General features: G+C 49.9%; 2 protein-coding genes across 4 annotated transcripts in view; one reads left to right on the top strand and one right to left on the bottom strand.

The window, feature by feature from the left end:
• The window catches only part of LOC149341883 (tubulin gamma-1 chain-like), a 56,499-nt gene extending 43,324 nt beyond the window's left edge, over nt 1-13,175 (top strand). The window contains exon 11 of the mRNA XM_089544157.1: nt 13,033-13,175. Coding sequence (XP_089400283.1) covers nt 13,033-13,095 — 63 coding nt within the window. The 3' untranslated portion in view covers nt 13,096-13,175. The remainder of the gene's footprint in view (nt 1-13,032) is intronic.
• LOC149341884 (ras-related protein Rac1-like) overlaps nt 1-24,262 on the bottom strand; it is a 56,331-nt gene that overhangs the window by 6,840 nt on the left and 25,229 nt on the right. The window contains exons 2-4 of one of the 3 annotated variants that reach the window (XM_089544163.1): nt 13,500-13,639; nt 6,986-7,148; nt 1,183-1,297 (exon numbers count right to left, since the gene is read on the bottom strand). In XM_089544163.1, the coding sequence (XP_089400289.1) occupies nt 1,183-1,297; nt 6,986-7,104 (234 nt within the window). In that variant the 5' untranslated portion in view covers nt 7,105-7,148; nt 13,500-13,639. The remainder of the gene's footprint in view (nt 1-1,182; nt 1,298-6,985; nt 7,149-13,499; nt 13,640-24,262) is intronic. The other 2 variants (XM_089544162.1, XM_089544160.1) reach the window with 2 other exon arrangements.

Here is a 24,262-nt window from a genome sequence, read left to right on the forward strand (position 1 = left end):
TTCATTTCTTTTTCACCATCGCAACATGGCTTCCGCAAGACATGGTCATGTGAAACGCAATTAGTATTATTTACGCATAAGCTAAACGTTATCCTAGACCGCTCTTCACATGCCGACTGTATATTTTTAGATTTTGAAGCGAAAAGCTTCACTAGGCTAGACAACACCGGGTCTGGCGTATGCGCTGTGATCAGAATTAGCCACAGCTGCGCGTGCGTAGAACCGAGTGACGTCACAGAAGAGGCGCAGGTGGTCGGAGCGGCCGCCGCCGGAACCGCCGCCTGTCCTTTCGGCGCAGCCACGCGCTACTGCGCATGTGCGCCGCCTCCTCACCGCCGCTACTACTATCACGTCTGCTCATCCCACAGATTCCAACTTGACAGTGCTTACAACGAATATGATTGGTTGCTTGACAAGTGCAGGCGACAAACGTGCGAGGATGCATACGTGGACCATCGGCAATTTTCAAGCGCGATTTGAATTGCGGTGTCGACTTTCAGAACCTGCTTCTTTTTTTTTTTTTTTTTTCAAAATTGCCACAATATAGCAGACGGCCACTATATTAACGCCTGGGTACATTTGCGAAAGAAAATACTCTTATGAAGCGCTCAGCCAGCCCGCGCGGCGATATCATTGTATTTTAAGTTTCCCCTCGGCATCAATTCGTCTTTGGTCTAAAACGTCACTCCGCCGCCAGACGCATTTGCAGACGATAGGAGCTTGACCTCGTGCCTCACGAATTTCACTGCGTGGTGACGTACGCTTAACGCCTCCTCGATTTCATTGCCAGCCAGATCGGCCCGTTTCCGCTAAGCATGCAAGAGCTCCTCTGCTGCTGTTTTCTTCCCCTCCCGTTCACCAGTCTTCGTGCCTGTTCCACATGTGCAGTGCGGCAGACGATGGAAGATGGGAGGACAATTTTTGTTCTCTTTTTCTTTGCGAGGCAGCGCTTTGCATAGAAACATTCGTCAATCGCCTGGGCGACGTAAGCTGCCACTGCCCATCAGTAGCGCCACATCGCGATTCGGTCACAGACGAACAAAGACGTCCGAGAGAGTACGGCTGACATTGAAATAGAGGAGGCGTTGGTTTGAGCTACAACTGTAGACAGCAGGCGAAGTTCGCCAGCCACGCGTTTTGATAGCGCACGGCTATCAGAACCCGAACAGAAGCCATACTGACCCCCGGGTAGGAGAGCGGCCGCAGCTTCTCGTAGTCCTCCTGTCCGGCCGTGTCCCAGAGCGTCAAGTTGGCGGTGATGCCGTCCACAAGAAGGCTGCCCGCGTAGTTGTCGAAGCTGCGAGACAAGTCGCGTGTACGCCAGGTCACTACCCCGAGGCTCGCGTAGCAGCAAAACGGGAGTGGCTCCCAGTTTACCCTTCAAACGTGCCGGACAAATCTGTATTCACCGTTTAAAAGTTCAAAGTTCGCGTTTTCAAACTTTATTTTGGTGCAGGCTATACCGCATTTTTTTTTTATACCGTTCAATATTCATCATCTGCCCAACGCGATTACATGTACAGGGTTAAGACAATGGTTTTAGTTTTGTGGGGTTTAACGTCCCAAAGCGACTAAGGTTATGAGAGACGCCGTAGTGAAGGGCTCCGGAAATTTCGACCACCTGGGGTTCTTTAACGTGCACTGACATCGCACAGTACACGGGCCTCTAGAATTTCTCCTCCAAAGAAATTCTAGCCGCCGCGGCCGGGATCGAACCCGCGTCTTTTGGGCCAGCAGCCGAGCACCATAGCCACTGAGCCACCGCGGCGGCGTTAAGACAATGTACCGGAAGGGGACTATACGTTCCGCACTGCGAAAATCTGGTAAGAAAAAAAAAAGAAAGACTGACAGAGAAGACTGCTTACGTGTGCGCACTCGCAAGCTCGCCCGCTCACTTCGTGAACTCAGTCGCCGAGCTTAGCGGCGTGATGTGACCCGGCGCCACCAGCTGGCAATTCTACCTCGGCATTGCTGTACGTAGCCGCCGTCGCGACGCCGCCACCCTCCTTCTGATTGTGCCCTACCACGTCCCGGGCCCCGCTCCCCCGCCAGCTGACGCATTAGGTTGCATCCGAATGCGCCGACTGTCTGCATAAGGTCATTCTCAACTTTGCACTCATAGATTCCTAGCTGGGAGTCCTCATAGCATTCCTGGCGCAGTGGTGCAGCGGTTAAGCGGTTCAGTTGCTCCGGATTGCTCTTCCCGAGCATTGCGAACACCGCGCGACCAATCATTAATTTCACCACCACCTGCCAGGTTGAATGAGGACGCCATCTTTAATGGGTAATGTCGAGTGTTATCGCACGCGCGCACGCACGCACGCACGCACGCACGCACGCGCGCGCGCACGCACACACACACACGCACGCACGCACACACACACACACACACACACACACACACACACACACACACACACACACACACACACACACAGGGGTTTTCGCAGTGGGATCAAGTAAGGCTTACGCTTTAAAAATTCAGCCAAAAAATCGGAACAGGTGAGCACTGCATACCGAAACACGGTAAAGAGTATATCCTATATGGCTTTCCTAAAGAATTCTTGCTAGGTTCCAACGTGTGCTTCATTCCCAGCAACTTCTGGCTTTAAATGGCTGCACCACGTTATGAGAATTCTGCGATATTCAATGATTCAAATACATATAGGCTGTACGTAAAGCCTTTTTCCCGCTAGAATTTAAAATGCTGGCGTGATCGACGATTAAGTTTCAGGCTTCTCCTCGCAGCACCGGAGAAGTGCAGAGAAGCTAAGTGTGACGTCAGAGGCGGTTAGATTTTAACTTGTTTGTACAGCTGCGAGTTCGCGCTTCGTTTATTGCGTGTGTTCCTTCATCTGTCATTTGTGTTGAGGAGTAGTGCGCTATAACCAAGATGCAAAACCAATTAGCCCCTGTTCTAGCACTGCTTAGATTTCAAATTTATGCTGCCGTCAATAGCTCCTTGCCATGCGTTGTTGGACGCTGCCAAACAATGCTGGGCGGGCTTTGCCTTCTGTGACATTGGTTTTATTCCTTCAAAGCAAGCGTTTATGCGTTGGAAATGTACCGGTGTCACACGTGCCCTCATCGTGCGTCCCCCCACTCGACGGTGTGCGCATCGGAGAAGCTTGAAAGCCGCCCCGATTTTAATAGGCCATTACATCCCCACTTAAAAAAAATCTCTGTCTCCCCCGTAACCGAGAGTAGAGTAAGCATGAAATGTTTACGGGCATAACACATTGGTTGTAGATGGTACTAGTCAAAATCTTGAAATGGGTCTAGTGTTCAACACACGACACCACACCACACTCTTCTTGTTGCGTCGAAGCGATCGCCTGCAATAGTGCGGGCTTAGGTAGGCAGCCGCGAACCATGGCGGCCTTGTAGCTTTCGGGAGCGGCCGCATAATCATGGCGTTGTAGGCAGGGGCGAGCAGTCTTCTGCTGTGGCCTATCACTCGCACAGCGATCGCTTTCTGTAAGACGCTTCCTATCTCTCCTTTCATCAGGCTCCATTGTTCGGCTTAAGCAGCTGTGACGGTGGCGACATTGAAATGCAGGACGATGCAGAAGCGTACGCGGACACGACGAGACGCAGGCCTGACAAGATTGTATCGGCAGCGCGTTCGAATACTCCGCGAGCGTGTATACATCTGCCTGCCAAAGGGGGAACCTTCATGAGTTGAAGGCCCAGCGGCCGGTCTTTTACATGCGTGAGTGTTAGGGTGCCTCGATGCCAGGCGCTGGCATCGAGGCACCCTACGTGAGTGTGGGACCGCAGCGCCATCCTTGGGGACGGCGCGGAAGCGCGGCCCTCTCTCTTAAGAGAGTCTCGTTAAATCTCGTACGGTGCCCGGATGCTCTCTTTTCGGTGCCCGGATGACTGGAATTCGGTGCCCGGATGTTGGCTCTCGGTCTCGGCGTGACGTCACCACACTGCTGACAGCGGGAGCTAAAAGCATTTCATGCTTAATACTGTCCCAGAAGGACTTAGCATGCTTTACCTGCAAGTTTCACACATTCGACCCTATTAAGCACGTCGAATTCTAAAACTTCTGCACTGCAGTTGCCCTTTAAGGGCCTCTGAATCACTCATCGTCCTTCAAAAAAAAAAAAAATTTTTTTTCATCTAGCTTAAGTGGCACCAGAGATATCGAAAATTAACAACCACCTTGTCGTGTCCTCTTGCAACTCATACATCACTACGCGGGACTACACTCCGTCCACGAAACTCAGTTGTTTACTTCTCTTCTGGCCGCTCACTGCCCTCCACAGCTCTACGCGCAGCCGGCCATGCCCCCTGTGGCAGCCCTTCACGGCTGACGTGGACCGGACGTCGCCACGAGGATGGGGCTTTTAAATTTTTTTTTCAAATTATTGGCTCGCTTTTCTGGGCTCGTGCGCAGCGTGAGCCCTCATTGGCCTTTACTACGCATGATGCACGTATTTTGTAGCCACTTTCAGGAAATGTTTCGTGTACCGTTTAACCAGTGGGCCGAGTATTATTGCTCTGTTTCCATTGGCAAACACCGCTCACGACGTCAGAGCGGGAGAGCAGTATTCCCCTCTCTTCACTTTGCCAGCCGAAGCTTCGGTGGGACGGACTGATTTTTCCAACACAGGGGTTCCAATGCTAACGCACTAAAAAAGGCGCTAGCCAAAGGCTGAAGAGTAAAAGAGTGGTTCGGAAAGAGAACTAGTACGGGGTAAGGTCCTGGGAGGTCCGTCTTCAAGCTTCAAGCAGACATTCCTGTTTGAGCCCCGCGCACTCACAAGAACATCGGCACAAGCGTGGCTTCCTATCGTTTCACGCTACTTCGAGTTACCACGGTGTTGAGATCGGCATCAGCAAGTCTCGTCGTCAGCAGGACAAGCGCTTGTCCTGTCCCCGCTTCGTCCTCCGTAGTTACTGCGCTATTCTTTCTGTGTGCCGTAACGGACCACCCGGGAAAGGACCCGTGTGTCACCTGGCTCAAATCACCGTGTTTGGCCGCGTCTGAGTGCGGTCGTCATCGACCACGAAGAGCGTCGCGCTTGAGCGCAAAAGGTCTCGTTTCCGGTGGTTCTTCGGCGTGCCGAGCACCGCGCGGCGGGCTTTGTTTCCAACCGTCGCGAGCGTGTCTGAGGACAAAGGGCCGGTTTCCGCCGGCCCCGCGTGCCTGCCTTGCGCGTCGGGTGCAACACGTGTGGATTACCAGCTGGTCATGGAACACGTCGTGACTTACCGCAGCCTACGCTGCTTAGACGGCATCCTCCTCTCCCTCAGGCCCAACACGTGACGCGGGGAGCGTCCATAAACCCAGTCGTCTTCTTTCGCCCATCACCCACTCCTTCACTCGACGGCACTCCTGTCCCGGTGGAACGGGAGTCGACTTGACTGAGGATCCGCCAAGTCGCGATCCCGAACTAGTGCACTGCACGGGCTCGGACCGGGACATGGTCTGTTTTGCCGGGCCTGGGTCGGGCCTGAAGTTGCGGGCCCGGGCCGGGCTTAAAGCTGCGGACCCGAGTCGGGCTTGAGTCCGTACAGAAACGGCTGGTGCCCGACTATTCATTCAATATTACAGAGTGAAGTACTCAATTGCGGCATTGGAGCAGCGACACGGATGAGCTATGGGTTAATACGCGCTGAAAAAACAACTACGCTTTATTCATTGACTTATTTATTTCCTTATTTCCACGCCGCGGTGGCTTAGTGGTCAAGGATCTTGATTACTGAGTCGGGGAACCAGGGTTTGCTCCTATCCTCGACGGCCTATTTAGGCGGCAAGAATGGCAGCCATGTACTTTGTAGTATCATTGCTCGTTGAAGAAACCCAGGTGGTCGAAATGATCCGGAGCCCTCTGTTTCGGTGTCTCTCACAGCCTGACACCCCTTGGGCCCTTGAGCCCCAAAAACATAGCTTTTATTTCACAGCTATATTTTTCTCATGTGAGAAAATTCACAAACTAAAGCTCGTTTGGTTTTCTTTTTGATCAGCTGACCGGAACATCTCGTAAATGAAATAGCCACAAAAGCTCGCGAGAGTTTGTAAATTTCATCTCATAACCACATCTATCCCTCCTCGCTTCTTCAACCTGGTTGTCATGACAAGTGTTCTGCCCTGTAAGTTATCACGTGGTTCGCGCATTATCTTCTGCTCCACCAGTCAGAGCAAAATTCAACCGGTCTTAATTGGCCATCGATCGTTCGTCATCCCAAAACATACCTATACACTATTAGAAATGCATTCGGGAAGAACATATTAGTTTAGGACGCTTATAGTCGTCAAAACACACAAAGTGAAATACTCAAGCCTTTTAGCTTTTCGTTTCTGCTGAAAGGCAACCAGTTCGGCTATGAGTTCTACCTGTGAGATCGTTTTCACTAAAACAATGTCATCCAGCTGCTTGCTAGGCAGCTTTAATGTTTATAGTTCCGGGCGGCAAAATATAACTGATTAAAATCATGGGGGAATGCAAAGTAGTCTATTACGCGCGCATGCAGCCCTTTTCCCTTTTTATTTGGCTCTCGCAACTCCGAGTTTATCTTTTCGCACCTACACGAGATTACTGTCCAAAAGACGGGCCTGGCGAGGACTACTCTTAAACCCTTCCTTCTGGGTTAAAAAGATCGAATTTTCTGCAAGCCAAACTGTGGTTTCAAAACCTTTGTCGGCCAGTTTCTTATCGGTCTAGTAGCAGTGTACTTGCACAGAGTGAGCAGCATACTTCAAGCGTTACTGTGAAACAGGCCGGGCCGGGCCCGGGCCGGGCTTCAGTCCTGGATCTCGCTAGAGCGATAATTTAGCGGGCCTGGGCCGGGCCCGGGCTTGAAGCTGCGGGCCTGGGCTGGGCTCGGACTTCGGGTCTCGGGCCCGGGCCGGGCTTAGGCCTCAGATTGAGGCCCGTGCAGTGCTCTATCCCGAACCCCACCTCCAACAACGCATAGCTACCGCCCGCCCTCTGAACGTCGTGTGCGGGGAACATTGGACGCCTGTACTTACACGGTGGGCTCGTAGTCGTTGCCCGGGAAGGCGCCCGTGGTGAAGGCGACCAGCAGGCATGTCTTGCCTACCATGCCGTCGCCCACCACCACCATCTTGATGGGACGGCTCTGGGCCATGGCGCCGATCGGCTGCTGCCCCTCTGTCGCCGCCGGTGCAACTGCTGCGAGGCCGAAGAGACGCATAAATGAGTGTGAGCGGAATTACGCGCGTTCCGATGGGTGCGTGGAACCTAAGGTTGATGCGAACCTCCCGTGAGGAGAGCAGACGACTTTGAAATGCCGCTACGGTGGAGCCTTACCCTTTACGGCGTCCACGCAACTCAAGTACATCACCAGTACGGGGCGCACAGCACGTTCGTCGTCCGCTTACATGATAGCGTATAGGTAAGGCCGTTCTTCTTCGGTTAAACGCCGATTTCACCCCATAACTGCACCCCGAACAGATTTCTTACGGATCAGGTAAAACACTATTAATACCTAAAAATACACTTTCTAGGGAACTTATCTTTCCTGTGGTCAAAGCTGACGACACTCCACGGAAATTAGCGACATCACCTGCTTATTCCGGAGGCGCGTTTTCTGCCAACTGATCATTTTAAGCTTCTTTCAACGCTTTTTATTTTAGGCGGAGCTTAACGTGAAGCCAAGTTCGAACATTGCGTTTTGGAAACGAGAAGTCAAAACAAAAGGTCGGACGTCTTGTTGCCGTCACTTATCAAGCACTACCCACGGTGACGAAGTCCAGCTTCAATGCTATTTTATGTTTTAAATAATCGAGGTGACATTGAATGGACGTTGTCGCACTGTGAAAAGGCAGGCAGGTCTTGTACAGACGCGGAAGTCACACACCAATCACTTGCACACACCGCCAACCACTATATTCAGGCTGTAGTTCTCCACTACAGGCTCTGTTCTGCGTAAGTGCACGTGCTATCCTACGTCCTTGTCTCTTCGCGCTAACTCCATTCCACGCTTGTAGCGAACCTTGCATGTGCCAACAAAACAGGTGAGGCTGGCTCTGCCGGAAGACCTTGCAGGTACTCCGCCTTGCCAATCTTTAGCTACAGTGCTAAAGTAATCCAACCAAGATGGACGTCAGGCAAAGAAAGTGAAAATGCAAGCACGAAATGGCAGCGACCTTATAGCTGAATCCGTGAGAAAAGCGTAAAAACTTGCGAGCCACTGTTCGAACAAGTCCCGTACGGCGCTCTTCCCATCGATGATGAACACGTCTCTTCAGTTACCAGCAGGTGCCTCTGCGCTTGCCGCACATAATGATGCAGTTTCTCCCGCTTCTTGACCTCTTCGCCTAATTCTATTGTGTCCTGGTAGGCGCAGCGAATGAGTCCGTGAAGCACGCAAATTATACGGTCGCGTGTTATTGCCGAGGACGCTCATATGCACGGAAAGGTCACTCCTCCTACACGAGCGAGAAAGTGGAAGGAGGGAGCGAGGGGAAAGAGCGGCGCGGCTGGCGCCCTCAGAGTGGCCGGCGAGCTCGGGTCACGCAGCCACGTTCGACTGCTGCACCTGCCCGGAGTGTTTCGCACTGAAACTCAGGGGCCGCCAAGTGCAGCTCACGCGGATCCCCGCGGCGTGAGGGAGGAAAGTAGTAGAACTGAACGAGCTGCAGCAACAACGAGTCCCCTGCTTACGCCACGAGGAGGAAGGTTCCGCTAGGCCGTTGCAGCAGCGCGCGTGAGCCGGGGAGGATCCGAATACATGAATGCGTGCATGTAGTATATATATACATACCGCTATGCGCGCAACCGGTGACATTCGACCCTGTTTATGCGAAACCTGGATCCGCGACAGGCGAGCTCCACTCTACCCCCGCACACACGGACAGCGTGTGCAGCTTGCGGACCCTGAAGTAGTCAGTGAAACGCTTGTGCCTGCGGCGTTCGGCGGCGCAGTCCTCCTCTTTAATGTCGCCATATCGCGTGCGCCAATACCTCGATTGCGCGCTATCTTGCACTTACCCGCCGCGGTGGCTCAGTGGTTACGGCGCTCGGCTGCTGACCCGAAAGACGCAGGTTCGATCCCGGCCATGGCGGCTGAATTTCGATGGAGGCGAAATTCTAGAGGCCCGTGTACTGTGCGATGTCAGTGCACGTTAAGAAACCCCAGGTGGTTGAAATTTCCGGAACCCTCCACTACGGCGTCCCTCATAGCCTGAGTCGCTTTGGGACGTTAAACCCCAATAAACCAAACCAAACCTATCTTAACGTCGAGTCCAAACTTCGTATCACGCCAATTCGTCCGCTTATTCTTCAAGTTTTCACACCATTATAGATTTTTTTTTTTCCCCTGATCAGCCGGCATCCGCAACGTTGACCGCTCTTTGGAAACAGGGAGTCCGCCTGTATAGATCAACACAAGGCTTGCAACATAGAGCGCGCTCATGGACGCCGGGATAGAGAAAGAAGTTTACGACAAGGAGGCCCCTTGCTGCTACTGTTGTTCGTGATCTATATAGCAAAGATAGAACGTATGCTGTAGAGGAGGGGGGAGCTGGGTTTGGTTGGTTTGGTTTATGGAGTTTAACGTCTCAAAGCGACTAAGGCTATGAGAGACGCCGTAGTGGAGGGCTCCGGAAATTTCGACCACCTGGGGTTCTTTAACGTGCACTGACATCGCACAGTACACGGGCCTCGAATTCTTCCTCCAAAGAAATTCAGCCGCCGCGGCCGGGATCGAACCCGCGTCTTTCGGGCCAGCAGCCGAGCACCATAGCCACTGAGCAACCGCGGCGGCGGAGCTGGGTTTAATTTAGCGTGTAGTCGACAAGGACTAACAGCCCAGTGTCTTCCGGATTTAGCATAGCGCGGATGCAGACAGCCAAAGCGAGCTACAACTCCGCTCGGGCATCTGTGGGAAGAAGCAACATATATTGGATTCGAGCCTAAGCCAGCTCCGTGGAGGCTTGCCGCTCTGCCATCGGCGGAGTAATACGTAGTAATCCGTAGTGGCAAATAGTCCGCGAGTATTTTTATTTCTGCGGGCTTATTTTGCGGCTATATTATCTACGAATGAAACTATTTAATCACGGAAACCTAAAAAACAAATTAAAGCGAAAGCAAAGCCTCCACGGAGCTGGCTGAAAGGCACTCCACGCGTTGGTCGACTCGGCCCACCGTACGCGGAGAAATAATAAAAAAAAGGCGGGAGCCGGACGTTAATTCGATTTAATTAGGAAAATCGGTCACACAGCGCAATAAGTCGAAGTTTCTAAGAATGCTCGGAACGTGTAGATCGAGTTCCCGCGGCAGAAAGACGAGTTCAGATTCCTCTTCACTGCACCTTTAAAGCGAGAAAACAAGCTTCCGGCCGAGTCCAAGAGAGCGCCGATCGGCCGCGGCGCCGCACAGACACCAAGGTTGAAAACACGCCGATTAATCTACCCTCTCAAGATATACACAGACGACCGCGGCTGATAAAGAATTTTTTTTTTAGTAGTTCCCGATAGTTTCGGCGAAGAAACTTCGTAACAGCATAGAAAGCCAGCCTTACCTCGAATTTTGAAAAACCGAATATTTGGTAATTTTTCTTGATTTTAAAGCTTCGTCTCCTCTTAACTCCCTAGGGCCTTGGTTTGACCTTCAATAAAGGCCACTTCTTCTTCTATCTCTCTCTCTTTTCTGTACGTGTTCATCGTCCCAAAATTCTATGGCGCTTTGCAAATCACGGATGTGCACCAACTATCCCCAGCATCAATTTCTTTTAGGTCATACTGCTTCTCTATTTGGCACAACTTCCGAATCTAAACTACCAAATGGCCCAACGGGCTACGCTTCCGCACGCATGCATATGTATGTATACGTATGCAATAGTCTATGGGTCGCGACTGAGCGGAAAAAAATTATATCGGCGCAGTCACTCAATACTATCGCCTAAAGTGTAGCAAGGTATGAGAGGTCGTGCATGCTCTATCCGCTGGTAATAATACCAGGCGGTTATATAGGGGAGGGGAATGAGGGGCTCGTTACATATATATATATATATATATATATATATATATATATATATATATATATATATATATATATATATAGTTGCAGCAGGTCTTGTCGTTCAATGGGCCAGGAATACTTGTAGAAGAAGGGGTCACAACTTTGCAATTATTTTCATTTAATACCGACAGTTTCGAACGGAGGACCGTCCTTTCTCAGGGTATACACCCTGAGGAGGGGTATACCCTGAGGAAGGACGGTCCTCCGTTCGAAACTGTCGGTATTAAATGAAGATAATTGCAATGTTGTGACCCCTTCTTATATATATATATATATATATATATATAGCAAACAAGGGAAGGGGAATGAGGGGCTCGTTATAAATATGAGAGAAGCCAACAGCCACAGAAACCAAGGAGCACAGGGGATTTTTTTTAAATTAATTTATTTTTTTTGTGGTGTGGATCAAGTAAGAATATTACTGTCGCTTAAAACTAATTGATTAGAAAAGCAGAAGAAAAAACAACCACACGCCGCCGGTGGGATCCGAACCCACGACCTCCGAATTACGCGTCCGGTGCTCTACCTCTGAGCTACGGCGACGGCTGTCAAACCTTCTGCTTTCGGGGGTATTTATGTTTACAAATAACCTAACCTTGAGAGTGTTCATCAGCGCCACCCACGTTCGTAAGCGGCGGACGTGGAACGTCCTGAGTTACCGCTGATGTGACGTAGAACGCCATCGAACGGCGAGGGTGGAAGCTGTGTGAGAACCCTCTTATGCTTCCTATGGCATCAAGGCTGCCAGAACCGAGGCCCTCGCTAAGCAATTAAGCAAACAAGGGAAGGGGAATGAGGGGCTCGTTATAAATATGAGAGAAGCCAACAGCCACAGAAAGCAAGGAGCACAGGGGATTTTTTTTAATTAATTTATTTTTTTTGTGGTGTGGATCAAGTAAGAATATTACTGTCGCTTAAAACTAATTGATTAGAAAAGCAGAAGAAAAAACAACCACACGCCGCCGGTGGGATCCGAACCCACGACCTCCGAATTACGCGTCCGGTGCTCTACCTCTGAGCTACGGCGACGGCTGTCAAACCTTCTGCTTTCGGGGGTATTTATGTTTACAAATAACCTAACCTTGAGAGTGTTCATCAGCGCCACCCACGTTCGTAAGCGGCGGACGTGGAACGTCCTGAGTTACCGCTGATGTGACGTAGAACGCCATCGAACGGCATATATATATATATATATATATATATATATATATATATATATATATATATATATATATATATATATATATATATATATATATATATATATATATATATATATATATATAACGAGCCCCTCATATATATGCGAGAAGAGAAGCCAACAGCCACAGAAACGCATATTTATAACCAGCCCCTCATTCCCCTCCCGTATATATCCTCCTGGTAATAATACCAGGCGGCTTGGCCGCCAACTATACCAACTATACAGGCCTGCAGTTGTTTTAGGCTTCACTTTTTTTCTTGCGTAGCGCCCCCAGATTTGTAGCGCGAGGCCTACCCGCATGCGTTCCTTGTCAGCGTGGCGCTTCGCAGACTCCGTCCGGTGCGCCAAGGAGGAACCTCGGAGGTTGCGCGCTTCGGCGCAAGTACGCACGCTTCCCTCACGCTCTTCCAGACGGATCCGTTTGTTCCGGCCGTCCGCACCGCTATTTTTCTTCTCCGCCTCTCTTTTGTCATCGGCTTCGACTCCGCTTGTTTTTTTTCTCAGCGCGAGCTTCCGAGGCGTTTGGCGGGCAACCAACTCTGAGCGCGCCTTATCTGTCTGCTCCGGTTGCGGAACAAAGCCGCAAGAGGCCGTCCCTTGCTTAAGAGGGAGACCAGCGAAATGCCGCAACAGGGGACGAAACAGCTTTGACTGCGCACTGAAAGTTCCATCAGATTCCGTCCGATTTATAGGCTGCTCAGTGCGAACGGGGACAACACTGAGAACGTGAGGCACAGATTCTGCGGCCAATCAGTGCTAAACTCGGCGAAGGAAGATTGTGACTCAAATCTTGAGCAAAACTATGACTCGCGTTCTTTTTGTCAACAGGACGCACACCGCAACAACGGATATCACGCGGGTTCCCGGCTGGTCTCGAGGGGTACAACATAACTTCACAAGATGGGCCGCACGACACCGCCACCATCGCACCCTACTTGGAAACCGAGGGGGGAGGGAGCGTCAAGTGGCAAATTTCAAGTTTAGCAATAAAAAAAATAAAAATGAGACAGTCAGTACCCCCAACACGTGCTTTTTTTGCGTCTCGGCTGCGGCCGAGAGAGAGAAAGCTTCAGGAGGCCTTGCTTGTAGTAGACATGGCCACATGAAGCAACGCTCCTTTTCTTTTCGCAGAGAACTTTTAGTGGCTCACTTGTGGCGTCGTTGGCTTAAAGGGGCACAGGCACAAAGTTTTTTAGTTTTTTGCCTTGAAAAAGGGCTACGGGCATAGCAATCATGAAAATTAGCTCGAAACATCAGTGCGCAGCCTTAATAAATAATTACAAATAATTCCGTACTTGCAGTCTCAGTCAGCGCTGAAGCGCATCTTGACGGCACGGTCGACCGGCCAGCCTGGACTACCACATTCCTGATGACGTCGCCAGCAGGCACTGGGTTCGGTGACGTCGCAATAATGGGCTCAAATGCCAAGCGGCTCCTAGGAGTACATTCAAAATCATATTAAACTACGGCGATGTTCCACTCAACGCCTGCTACTAAAACTTGCTAGAAGGCGTCTTCTTACGCCCGTGAAACCAATCATATCGTTTGTTTGCTGTCAAGTTTGGTGGTATGTACTCCTTTAACACATCACGTGACCATCTTGTGACCACCTTGTCTCTTCATTTCAACGCAATAGTAAAAGCGCATGTCGGAAAAGCACGAACACATTGGTCAAACGCGTTGACGCGATAACATAATCGTAGAGGCCTTTTTTTTTTTTCTTCTTCTTCATGGCTTATACTCGGGCCGCCGCGGTGGCTCAGTGGTTAGAGCGCTCGGCTGCTGAGCTGGAATTACCGGGTTCGAACCCGGCCGCGGCGGCCGCAAGGCGCCCGTGTGCTGTGCGACGTCAGTGCACGTTAAAGATCCCAGGTAGGTCGAAATTATCCCGGAGCCCTCATTACGGCACCTCCTTCTCTCTTCTTTCATTTCTACCTCTTCCCTTACAGCGCGGTTTGGGCGTCCACCGAGATATGTGAGACAGTTCGGGGTGCCAGTAGGAGGATAGGTATACCAGACCAACCATACCGTAATGCACCCATATTCTTTCCCAACCCTCCGCCCGCTTGTGATCTGAGGCTATCGGCACTGCTGGCGCAGCACACACTCGTAATTTTTTTCTAACTGTGATTATTTAGTGCATGTGCATTTATGTAGATGGCGCTACTTAATACATTTAACGCATGTCGCTTCGTTATTGCTATTATTGTTTGTATTTTGTGGACTTTGTTTTTAGTAATTGTAACAAGTTGATTAAAAGAATGACAGCCCGACATTTTAGGAGTGTATTTACCAGAAAAAGGAAGCGCCAGAACGTTTCAAGAGCTTCTGCCCTTCATAAGCAGAACGAAAAAGGTAGCTAAAATGAACTAGATAATGCTCATTCCTCAAAATCCGTAGAGTAAAGGCGATGCTTAGCCATGTAGAGCGAAGTATTAGTTTCTTCACGTAAAATCTCAGAACCGCCACGTGCTGATTACCAGACAGTATAAAATTATGTTTTCAACTATTCGAAAATCGCTACTTTGATCAGAAACTTTTAAACTAAACGAAGCAGATGAATGATATTTTCAGAAAGGAAAGAACGATTAGACGACTCAAATTGTGCAAAAAGTTGCCGCAGTACAATGCATATCCCAAAAGTTACTGCAGATTACATTGTTCTGTTTTCTACGTTTTTCAAACATAGGTGGCTAATAAACTCTATCACGTATTTCTAAATGCTTAAACATGCTCATTAGCATCAGATCTCAAAGTACATCAGATCTCACAGTATCTCGAAAGATTTTTCTCTAGGTGCAAGAGGTTTTTCCCAATTTTGCATTCCTCAGACAAGTTGAGCTCAACTGCAAGTTTCAACTTTGCGTTTTCTTTTACAGTAGAAACAAATTTGCAGCTATCGTTAAACCAAATGCATCTTTTGAAAGCAGAGAAAATTATCTTTTTGGAGATATCTGCACCACATTTATGAAGCGAACGAGCGAGGTACAGTCGACGTACAAATATCACCAAAAATGTTTAGGCGGGTCGCTATGCAAAATGAAGTTGCGCTCGCTCGCACCATCGCGGAACTTGTGAGCGGTGGCACTCAATTCGTAGAACATCTGCGACTGCCGGGTATGACATATTAGCACTGCCGCACCGAAGTGCACGATGCCGTGAGGAGACGTAGAAGAGGTGGGATGAAAACTATTAAAGAAAAAAAGAAGAAATCCTTGCTTCTCGTATCTCATTCCACGACCTCACGCACGTAGCGCTGCCGAGCGAAGGACGCCGCTTGTCTCAGGTGCAGTGTCGTATGTCAGCCTCACACACATCCGCCGCCACTAGTCTGCGGCACAGCGTCTTGTTTTGCCCACGCGTGATGGACGAACCGTTGTGTATACGTCACTTGCCAGCGCCTTGCATCCTCCAGCGGCAATCGCTTTCTCCCCTCACCTGCAATGCGCGAGCAGCCGACGCCCAAGCCAGCAGGTGCCGTATTCACGCGCACTTAACCCCCCCCCCCCCCCACCCCCCCCCCCCCCCCTTCCGAGATTTAAAACACCTGCCCGTATTATAACGAGCTTACTTCGGACAAACAACATCTGCGACAACAACCAAACAGGGCTTCACTTTTAACAGCAAACAAAGGTTCAGGGTCAAAAGATGTCGAAGATGATATATGGAACCGATGCCCACCATACCGAAGGCGCTGGGCTGGAGTCCACAGTATGCCCTTAGTCACCATCATCATCAGCATGTAAAAATCACAGCAGGGCAAAGATCTCTTCCAATAGCCTCACTAGTTCTGTTCTGCTCCATGCTCTGCCCACCTATCCCAACCAACTTCCTTATTTAATCTCCCCACCTGACACCATCCCTGCAACACTTTTCTTCTCTCATCCGAGCCCAGGTCTATTCCCGGCTCCTCGTTCCCGCCCCTGACTCATTCCCCGTCTCCACACGTAACGTCTATCAATTTCATTTGGACAATTTAATTTCAAGCTTTCATTATGTCAGCCTCCAATTTCAGGCCGAGCACCGGCAGGGCACAACTATTATTATATACAGCAAGACCCAACATTTGTATTTTCCCTCGGCAAGATTGCAGACAAAATAGCTTTTGTACAAATGCGAAATGACATCAGCTTCTTTTCCTGTGGCTGTATCTCACCTTTCTGTTGCTTCAGCAACTTACAACCGCAATTACAGCGCAGGACGCGAGGATGTCAGAAATCGCACTGCATCCATACTCGCAGCAGCGGCATCTGCATGTACACAGCGACGATTCGTAAGCCACCTTATGATGTCAGCCTTCAGTCATGTACTTTGTGTCCACAAGACCAAGAGGCAGACTTGTCGAGAGTGCCCTGTCCAAATAATATATGCACGACTCGGATCGCACTTCAAAATGTTTCGCAATCATGCTCCGATGGTTACGCCACCCCCCGCCACATATAGCCGGCAATAAATAGTCAAGGCGTCGCTAAATTAAGAACGGCTTTGGCTCCTCGAACACCAAGCCAGCTTCCTGGGCGCTCTTCTATTTTGGCGACAAAGATAACATTTATCCCCCCCCCCCCCCCCCCCCCCTTTTCTGTAAATCAAGGGCTTGTGATCCAGAGAAATAAAGAACATAAAAGCGGTGCTTAAGTTTGCGGTACTATACGGCACTGAAGCCCACTCAGACAACGGCCAGTTGCCGGCACGCTTGAAATATACCGCGCGTGTAAACACACGCGCCTCTCGCTTTGTTTACGCGATCTACAGAGGAGCGATTTCCGTTGTTGCAGGGACGACTCGGTTGCAGAAGGCCGCGTCGTTGCGGTCACCATAGGCACGAGCTCTCCCCACGTTCAGCTGTCCAGTAGGCGCTTGCAACACTCCACAGCTCTTTCTCAAAACGCGTGCTACGGCGCCATGGTGGCGAAACCTTATTTCCCAACAGATACAGCATGGTCGTCCGTCTATCCGCGTAGACGGCGGCCAGGGACAACGTGCAGGCCACCGCAGAAGTTCGGGAAACACCGGCATGCTGTCAAAAGAGTCAGACTTTGTCGCCGCTAATTGGGACCGTGTTCCGGAATTAGCATTAAGGCGCAGCCGGCTATTGGATGAGGACATTGGAGGAGGTGCGCCCCGTCTGTCACATCGCGATACTCGGCGCGTGCCCAAAATGTTCGACGCCGTCTGCTGGGGTGCACGGACGCCTGCATCGTTTGTTGACGTATGTAGGGTCAGAGGCCTCAAGGGCCGTAATGCTAAACGAATTCGGACTCACGACTACAAGGGAGCCCATGTGCATGATTGACAAAAAAACAATAAGAGCCGGAGCCTGCCTAGGTTCCTGCATGAGAGACTTCACGACTGCCTCGCAGGTATACTGATGTCAGCCTCATGTGGCAAGGTCTTTTAATAATAATAATAATAATAATAATAATAATAATAATAATAATAATAATAATAATAATAATAATAATATAAACATCCAACAAGGACACATAATTGCAGGGTGCGCTCTCGAATTCTTCGGGGCATCCATTGGCTGCAAAAAAGTTCTGATATTTTTTTTTTTTTTCTTTTCCTCTTCACGACCACGTTTCTCCCTAGCGCTCAGTACAGGATACGTAGGGTTGGAATTTACGGCCTTTATTTTTTTTTTAAATTCGGCGGACTTTTCTCGGCGTCAATTTCAGAACCCGATCTTCGTTTTTTTTTTTTTTTTTTCGGCGAATATTATTTTCTACGGATGTATTACTGTTCTTTTGAAGGAAGTGCTATGCAAGATGATACTGCTGGGCTAAGTAGAACGTTCGGTTGGGCCAGTTGGTACAAATTCACCTTTTGTAAAACAGCGCGAACAACGTCGGACAACTAGCAGCAACTAGTGCGTCTTAATTACCCAACGGCAGAATGCAGCTCGAAAATCTCTTTGTCATTACAGAGTGGGGCGCGCTGTCCGTGATGCTGCACACCACGCGGACAACGGCCGACCTCGAAAACCGGTCACTTCCAACGTCCGCCGCATTTCAAGCACTTGGATTGTGCAGAGTGCGGATCACGCTGAGAGAGCGCTGCAGAGATTAGCAACTCTGGGCGATAAAGGGAGATAGTGCAAAGGAGCAGTTACTGCTCTGACAGTGTGTCACTTAGCCTTTTGCTTCTGACGCAGCCATGCTTAAGAGAATGCATCGTTCGTCAGTCTGTCCAACGGTTCTGGCCTGGAACACTCCCACGCTTTATCTGCGGAGAACAGCCTCGAAGCATTTCGCTGTTACTACCAAGCAGGCGACGAATGTCACAGGGAAAGCACGTGGTGCGTGCGACAATAAATTGCTGCTCGGACTTCACGGGCAATTAAAGACGGTTACGATGAACACACTGTTTGTGCGTGAAAATGAGACAATCATGCAATGGATCCACTCCCGCTAGCTATTTCGTGCTTGTGGTTGTACACGTGCAATATTGCCTGTAGTTTATTTTTAATTTTAATACGTATATATGTGTTCATCTGGTGCAGCTCATGAGATTAGCCAACCAGAGTCCCATTCATTAACGCAGGACGCAATTTTTTTTTTTTCGTTTCGGCGTGCCCCCACGCAGCGGACGCATCCTGCGACATTCGGCAAACGAATCGGGCGCTCCAGCATGACTCGGAACCAAACGGCCGACGCCGCGGGGGCCACTGGTCGTCGACATCACCCACCACCACCGTGGGCCCGACACGGACGACATCAACTCTCGAAATTCGCTGCTTCTGTGCACCAACTCGACCGGCAGTGATCGAATTATTACAGGCATAGCTCTATACTGGGGAGCTTTCTCGGCGTTTATTGCGTCGGTCCAAAACTTTAATCTGTGTCAACAGTGGAAGATCCCCACCTGCTACCAGCAAACAATGTTCCCCAAGCGGACCACCTCTGACATAACGGACTCATGGCGACAAAGTATACACTGTAAAGAAATTTCATATATATTTTTGTTACCCCTTCCCCCCAAGAGTGGGTGAAAAGGTTAGCTGCTACATCCCCAAGGTGGTTGTGGCAGTTACAGTGGCACCCTTTTACCTCTTGCTTTGCCGTACCTAAGGTCCCCATCGTTGCATACAACTGTACGAGCAGCGACGCCTTTGCACTGCGCTGGTAATTTCTGTGGTGCAAGCACTCTTGGTGAGCTGAACACTCACTCGAAAAAACTGCCGGCTGCCTTTCTCAATATTTTGAAAATTGAAAATCCTTCATTTCTCTCGCAGGACACACTCTTGAGAGGGTACACAACAGAAAAAGCTGCGACATGCAGTGTGGAGGCCCATTGCGCCGCCCGTAGTTCCAGCAGCAGGCACAGCGCGAGAACAGGCCTAAGGCAGGCACACAAAATTCATTACGGGGAGCAAATTCAACAAGCAATACATACTGTGAAATCACAGTTGATTAGATTGTTGAATAAAATGAAGTACCGAAATTAGGGATTTTCTGGAGGTGTTTTCGAGTATAACTTTTTTGTTTTCTAGGGCATTAAGGAGTATTGTTAATTTGTAGAATATTGACTAAGCATAATAATTAGTGCGGAAAAATGGTAATGACCAAGAATTGTGCTGCCGTACGGTAAAAGAAGGAATACAACGGATCATGTGGAGCATTCGGAAATAAACGCTGCTATAGCACGATACATCTTTTTAATACGTGGATAATAGCCGAGACGCATACAACAGCGTACGCTTCATAACACCAAAATTGACAAAGGTTATCTGTGTGTGAGTACCATGGCATGTTAGCTATCAGTATTATTTCCCGCTTTTGCGCGAGGACTATTTTTCGATGTTTTTTTTTTTCGTGCTAGTACCCAAAATAATAAAACAATATGTGAGAGATGGAAATATAAAGACATTTTATACTAGAAGTTTAATTTTACTTGGTAGGTTGTACATATTACGATATGATGCCATTTACACACAGGTGGTAGAGACGACTACAATTTTGCTTGCCCTAAGTAAAAGACCTTCGCCACGTTTAATTTGTTTGTTTTTAGCGTGGAAGATTATGCCTTTCATTTTAGTTGAGTCAACTTTTAAATAATTAGCTCGGGACCAATTTAGCAAGTGTTTCAGAATTTGAGTTCCGCATTTCATTAGTTAATTTACACCCTTACCTGTGGTGAACATTGTTACATCATCGGCAGAACCAATATGATTTACCGAAATGCGAACAGAAAATTAGTCATTTATATAGAGCAGGAATAAAAGAAGGCCCAGAATGCTGCCCTGTGGGACTCCAGAATTGAACGCCTCGGTAGTTGACAAAACTCTGTTATAGAAAACAAACTGTTTGCGGTGCTTCAGGTAGGAGTCTATTAAGAAAAGACTGGCACCTCTAATGGTTTAACTTATTAAATGACATTCTGGCATATGCATGAGGATAGCGGCAACCCCGACTGTGAAGATCATGCCTGGATTCTCACTGCCTGTCTTCGTATCGTTGCAGTGGAGTCATATTTCTAATGGCCGCACAATTTACTTGACAAATGTACACTGTCTTCCGGACACATCTAAACTTCAACAAGACCTGCAAGGAAAAGGATGTGATACCCGTGAGCCTTCGCCTAAAGCGCCCTGTAACCACCGCAGAAGGCCTACGGCTGGTGTCCAAAACGGAGCAACAGTTATTAAGTGCGCGGATACACGAGTGCCATTCCGTTCTCCGCAAAAAGGAGCTGGACCGGTTCTTCGCGCGCCGCCAACTAGAACACAGGATGCCTGAGCTCTTCCCGCGGGTGGACGCCTTTGCCATGGAAGCGGCCTCCACTGCAGCGAACAAACATCGTGAGTGTCAAAACAAGAAGTTGTTTGCCCTACAGCAGCGGCAGAAGAAACAGCCTGACCCCCATAACTCTGGCTTTGTAAACAACCTCTCCTCCCGTCGCTTAACACCGCCCGAATCCTCTGTTCTCGCAAAAGGACATGGATTCAACATATCATCTGGTCCCGCCCTCCCAAAACTAGTCGCGGCTGTTGAAGATGCGGTCCAGCACCTGGAGCCGCACGTCAGGGAAGAGGTCCGCCTGAAAGCGATTGGTGTCATCGCCAAGGTACCCCCCAAATTTCCGAGCAATCTGTCTCAACTGGAACGAAAAGCCCTACGCGGTCTCAGGGACGACACCGACATCGTCATACTCCCGGCAGACAAGGGCAACTCTACAGTGGTGATGGACCGACGCGACTACGAGGAGAAGGCGTCAGCCCTTTTGAGCAGTGGGGCGTATGAGAAGGTTCGCAAGGATCCGACTTCAAACACTCAGGCAACACTCAACAAAACCCTGGCAGAGATGTTCAAGCGGCATCCTGATTTCAAATGGCTTTACCTCCGCCTCATCTCCAGAAACGGCTCAGCTCCAGGTTTTTACGGGCTACCTAAAACTCACAAACCTGGCGTCCCCCTTCGGCCAATTGTAGACTTCACCCTGTCTCCTCTGCGACGTCTCTCTGACTACCTGCACAAGGTACTGGCGCCGCTCGCCGGCAGAACACCCACGCATGTACAGAATTCGCGGCATTTCGTCCAACTTGTCTCGAACCTTACCGTGGAGGAAGACGAAAGCCTAGTCTCATTTGACGTGGTGTCGCTATTTACCTGCGTACCGGTTCCCCTTGCTGTGTCCGTCGCTCGCCGCGCACTCGAAAACGACCAAACGCTGCACGAGAGAACTCCACTCAACGTCGATGAGGTATGTCGCCTTCTCGACCTCTGTCTGCGCAGTACCTTTTTCACCTACAACGGAGAATTTTTCAAGCAAACAACCGGAACTGCTATGGGGGCATCAATTTCAGTCACAGTGGCTAACCTAACCATGGAAGACGTCGAAAGCCGGGCCCTCTCCTCCTTTAATCCCAAGCCAAAGTTATTCCTCCGTTATGTAGACGACTGCTTTTGTGTGGTGAAAACCTCAGAGATAGAAAACCTCCAGAGTCATCTAAATTCAGTTGAACCGGCCATACAATTTACTGTTGAACATGAACAGCAGGGCAGCCTGCCTTTTCTGGATGTCCTACTTACAAGGCACGACAAAGGCCTGCAGTCCTCGGTGCACAGGAAGCCAACCCACACAGGACGGTACCTACATTTCGATTCGAACCATCCCATCCCGCACAAAGCATCTGTCGTGACGTCATTACTGAAGAGAGCCGACTCCATATGTTCCTCAAGTGAAGATAAAAGGAAGGAGAAGAACCGAGTCTTTTCTGACCTCCAAAAGAACGGCTACCCAAGCTCATTCATCCGGCGCATTATCAGGAAGCAAGAAAGGCAAAACAAAATCCGGTCTATTATTTCCTCAGACGCATGCCAGAAGCGGAAACGTGTTTGCATCCCCTACGTGAGAGGCGTGAGCGAGACGCTCGGTCGCATTCTCGGAAAAGAAGGGGTGCTGACAACGCACAAACCGACCAGCACTATCGGTCGCCTTCTCCCCCGCCCAAAAAACCGGCAGCCCAGAGAAAAGGCCCAGGGCGTCGTGTACAAAATTCCGTGTTCCGTCTGCCCGGCGTCGTACATAGGGGAAACGAAGAACTTCGCGGAAAGGATGAACCAACACAAAGCGGACGTCCGTCACATGAATCGTCAACGCAGCGCCGTGGCCGAACACTGTGAAGGGTGTGACCACCCAATTGACTTCGACAGCACCATTGTATTGGAAACGGAAGCTAACCCACGCAGGAGGCTTCTACTCGAGTCGTGGCACATACAGCAAACACGAGAGAATGTTAATCGTTCCCTGGGGACTCTCCCCTCATCCTACGTCCATGGGCTGCGGCCATTGACCCGCAGGTCCTCCACACAGGGGCTTAAAAAGCCAAGCTGCGCTCGCCCGTAGTCACACCGTGAAGAAGGGGCCGAGCCGGTCCCGAAACGTCGTGTTTTTCCTGTATTTTACTTGGTTGGCGTTACTTACCTTCTCCTAACATTAAATTTCCCAACCAGACAGACTTCTGTCGAATGTTTTCTTTTGAGTTTACACTGGAATATATTCAAGAACGACAAAAAAGCTCCTCCATGGGGACCAACCTCCAGGAAGCCCACTTAACCAGCCACACAGGACAGATGAACACAACCAGGTCGAGTCGTCATTGAAATGAACGCTACTGAAGCGATACAGTTCAACAAAGTAGCAAACCACAGCATGCAGCGCGCTGCATACCTGCCGACTGAATGAACACAGCGTTCACGGACTTCCGTCTGGAGGTTCGGATGGCATTTTCTCTCTCTCGGTGAGCTTTCCTCGACATCAGCAACTGGCGGCATCAATTGGCCACCAGTATAGTGAACAGCGCTTAACTCAATGGGAATACTTTAAACTTGCAATTTTGATGAAACTACAGTCCCGAGAGATTCTGCCCGAGCATGTTGAACACCAATGCCGAATCTCCCTCTTCGCTGCAAAATCCGACCAACAAAATGCTTCCAGCGCTCACATCAGCTATTTCCGATCACCACAGAAAATCGATAGCGTGCACCGAACGTTCGGAGTGTTCAGAGCCACGCGGCACGTAGTGGCGGCTGTGCGAACTACAAGTGGTCCGTGGCCGCCGCGATCTGCTCCGGCGCGGTTTGTCCTTGTCGCCTCGCCGCCGCGGTGGCTCAGTGGTTATGGTGCTCGGCTGCTGACCCGAAAGACGCGGGTTCGATCCTGGCCGCGGCGGCTAGAATTTCTTTGGAGGAGAAATTCTAGAGGCCCGTGTACTGTGCGATGTCAGTGCACGTTAAAGAACCCCAGGTGGTCGAAATTTCCGGAGCCCTCCACTACGGCGTCTCTCATAGCCTTAGTCGCTTTGGGACGCGTTAACCCCATAAACCATAAACCATAAACCTTGTCGCGTCGCCGAACGGCGCTGGCCATCGAGGCACCCTACGGATATTCAACATGCACTGACACCGCAGACCACCCGAACGCCTGCCTATGGCACACTTGCGTTCATCTTAAAAGCGAGCCCACTATTGAAACTTGTGACGCCTGGCAATCGAGCTAGGATGTTTCACGTAATTATCTAGGTTTTGCGGCTCAAATCGCAACCGTAGCTGCAGTC

This window comes from Amblyomma mixtum, chromosome 5, assembly GCF_055824585.1.
Source record: "Amblyomma mixtum isolate Tamu chromosome 5, ASM5582458v1, whole genome shotgun sequence".
In the NCBI taxonomy this organism is placed as follows: Eukaryota; Metazoa; Arthropoda; class Arachnida; order Ixodida; family Ixodidae; genus Amblyomma; species Amblyomma mixtum.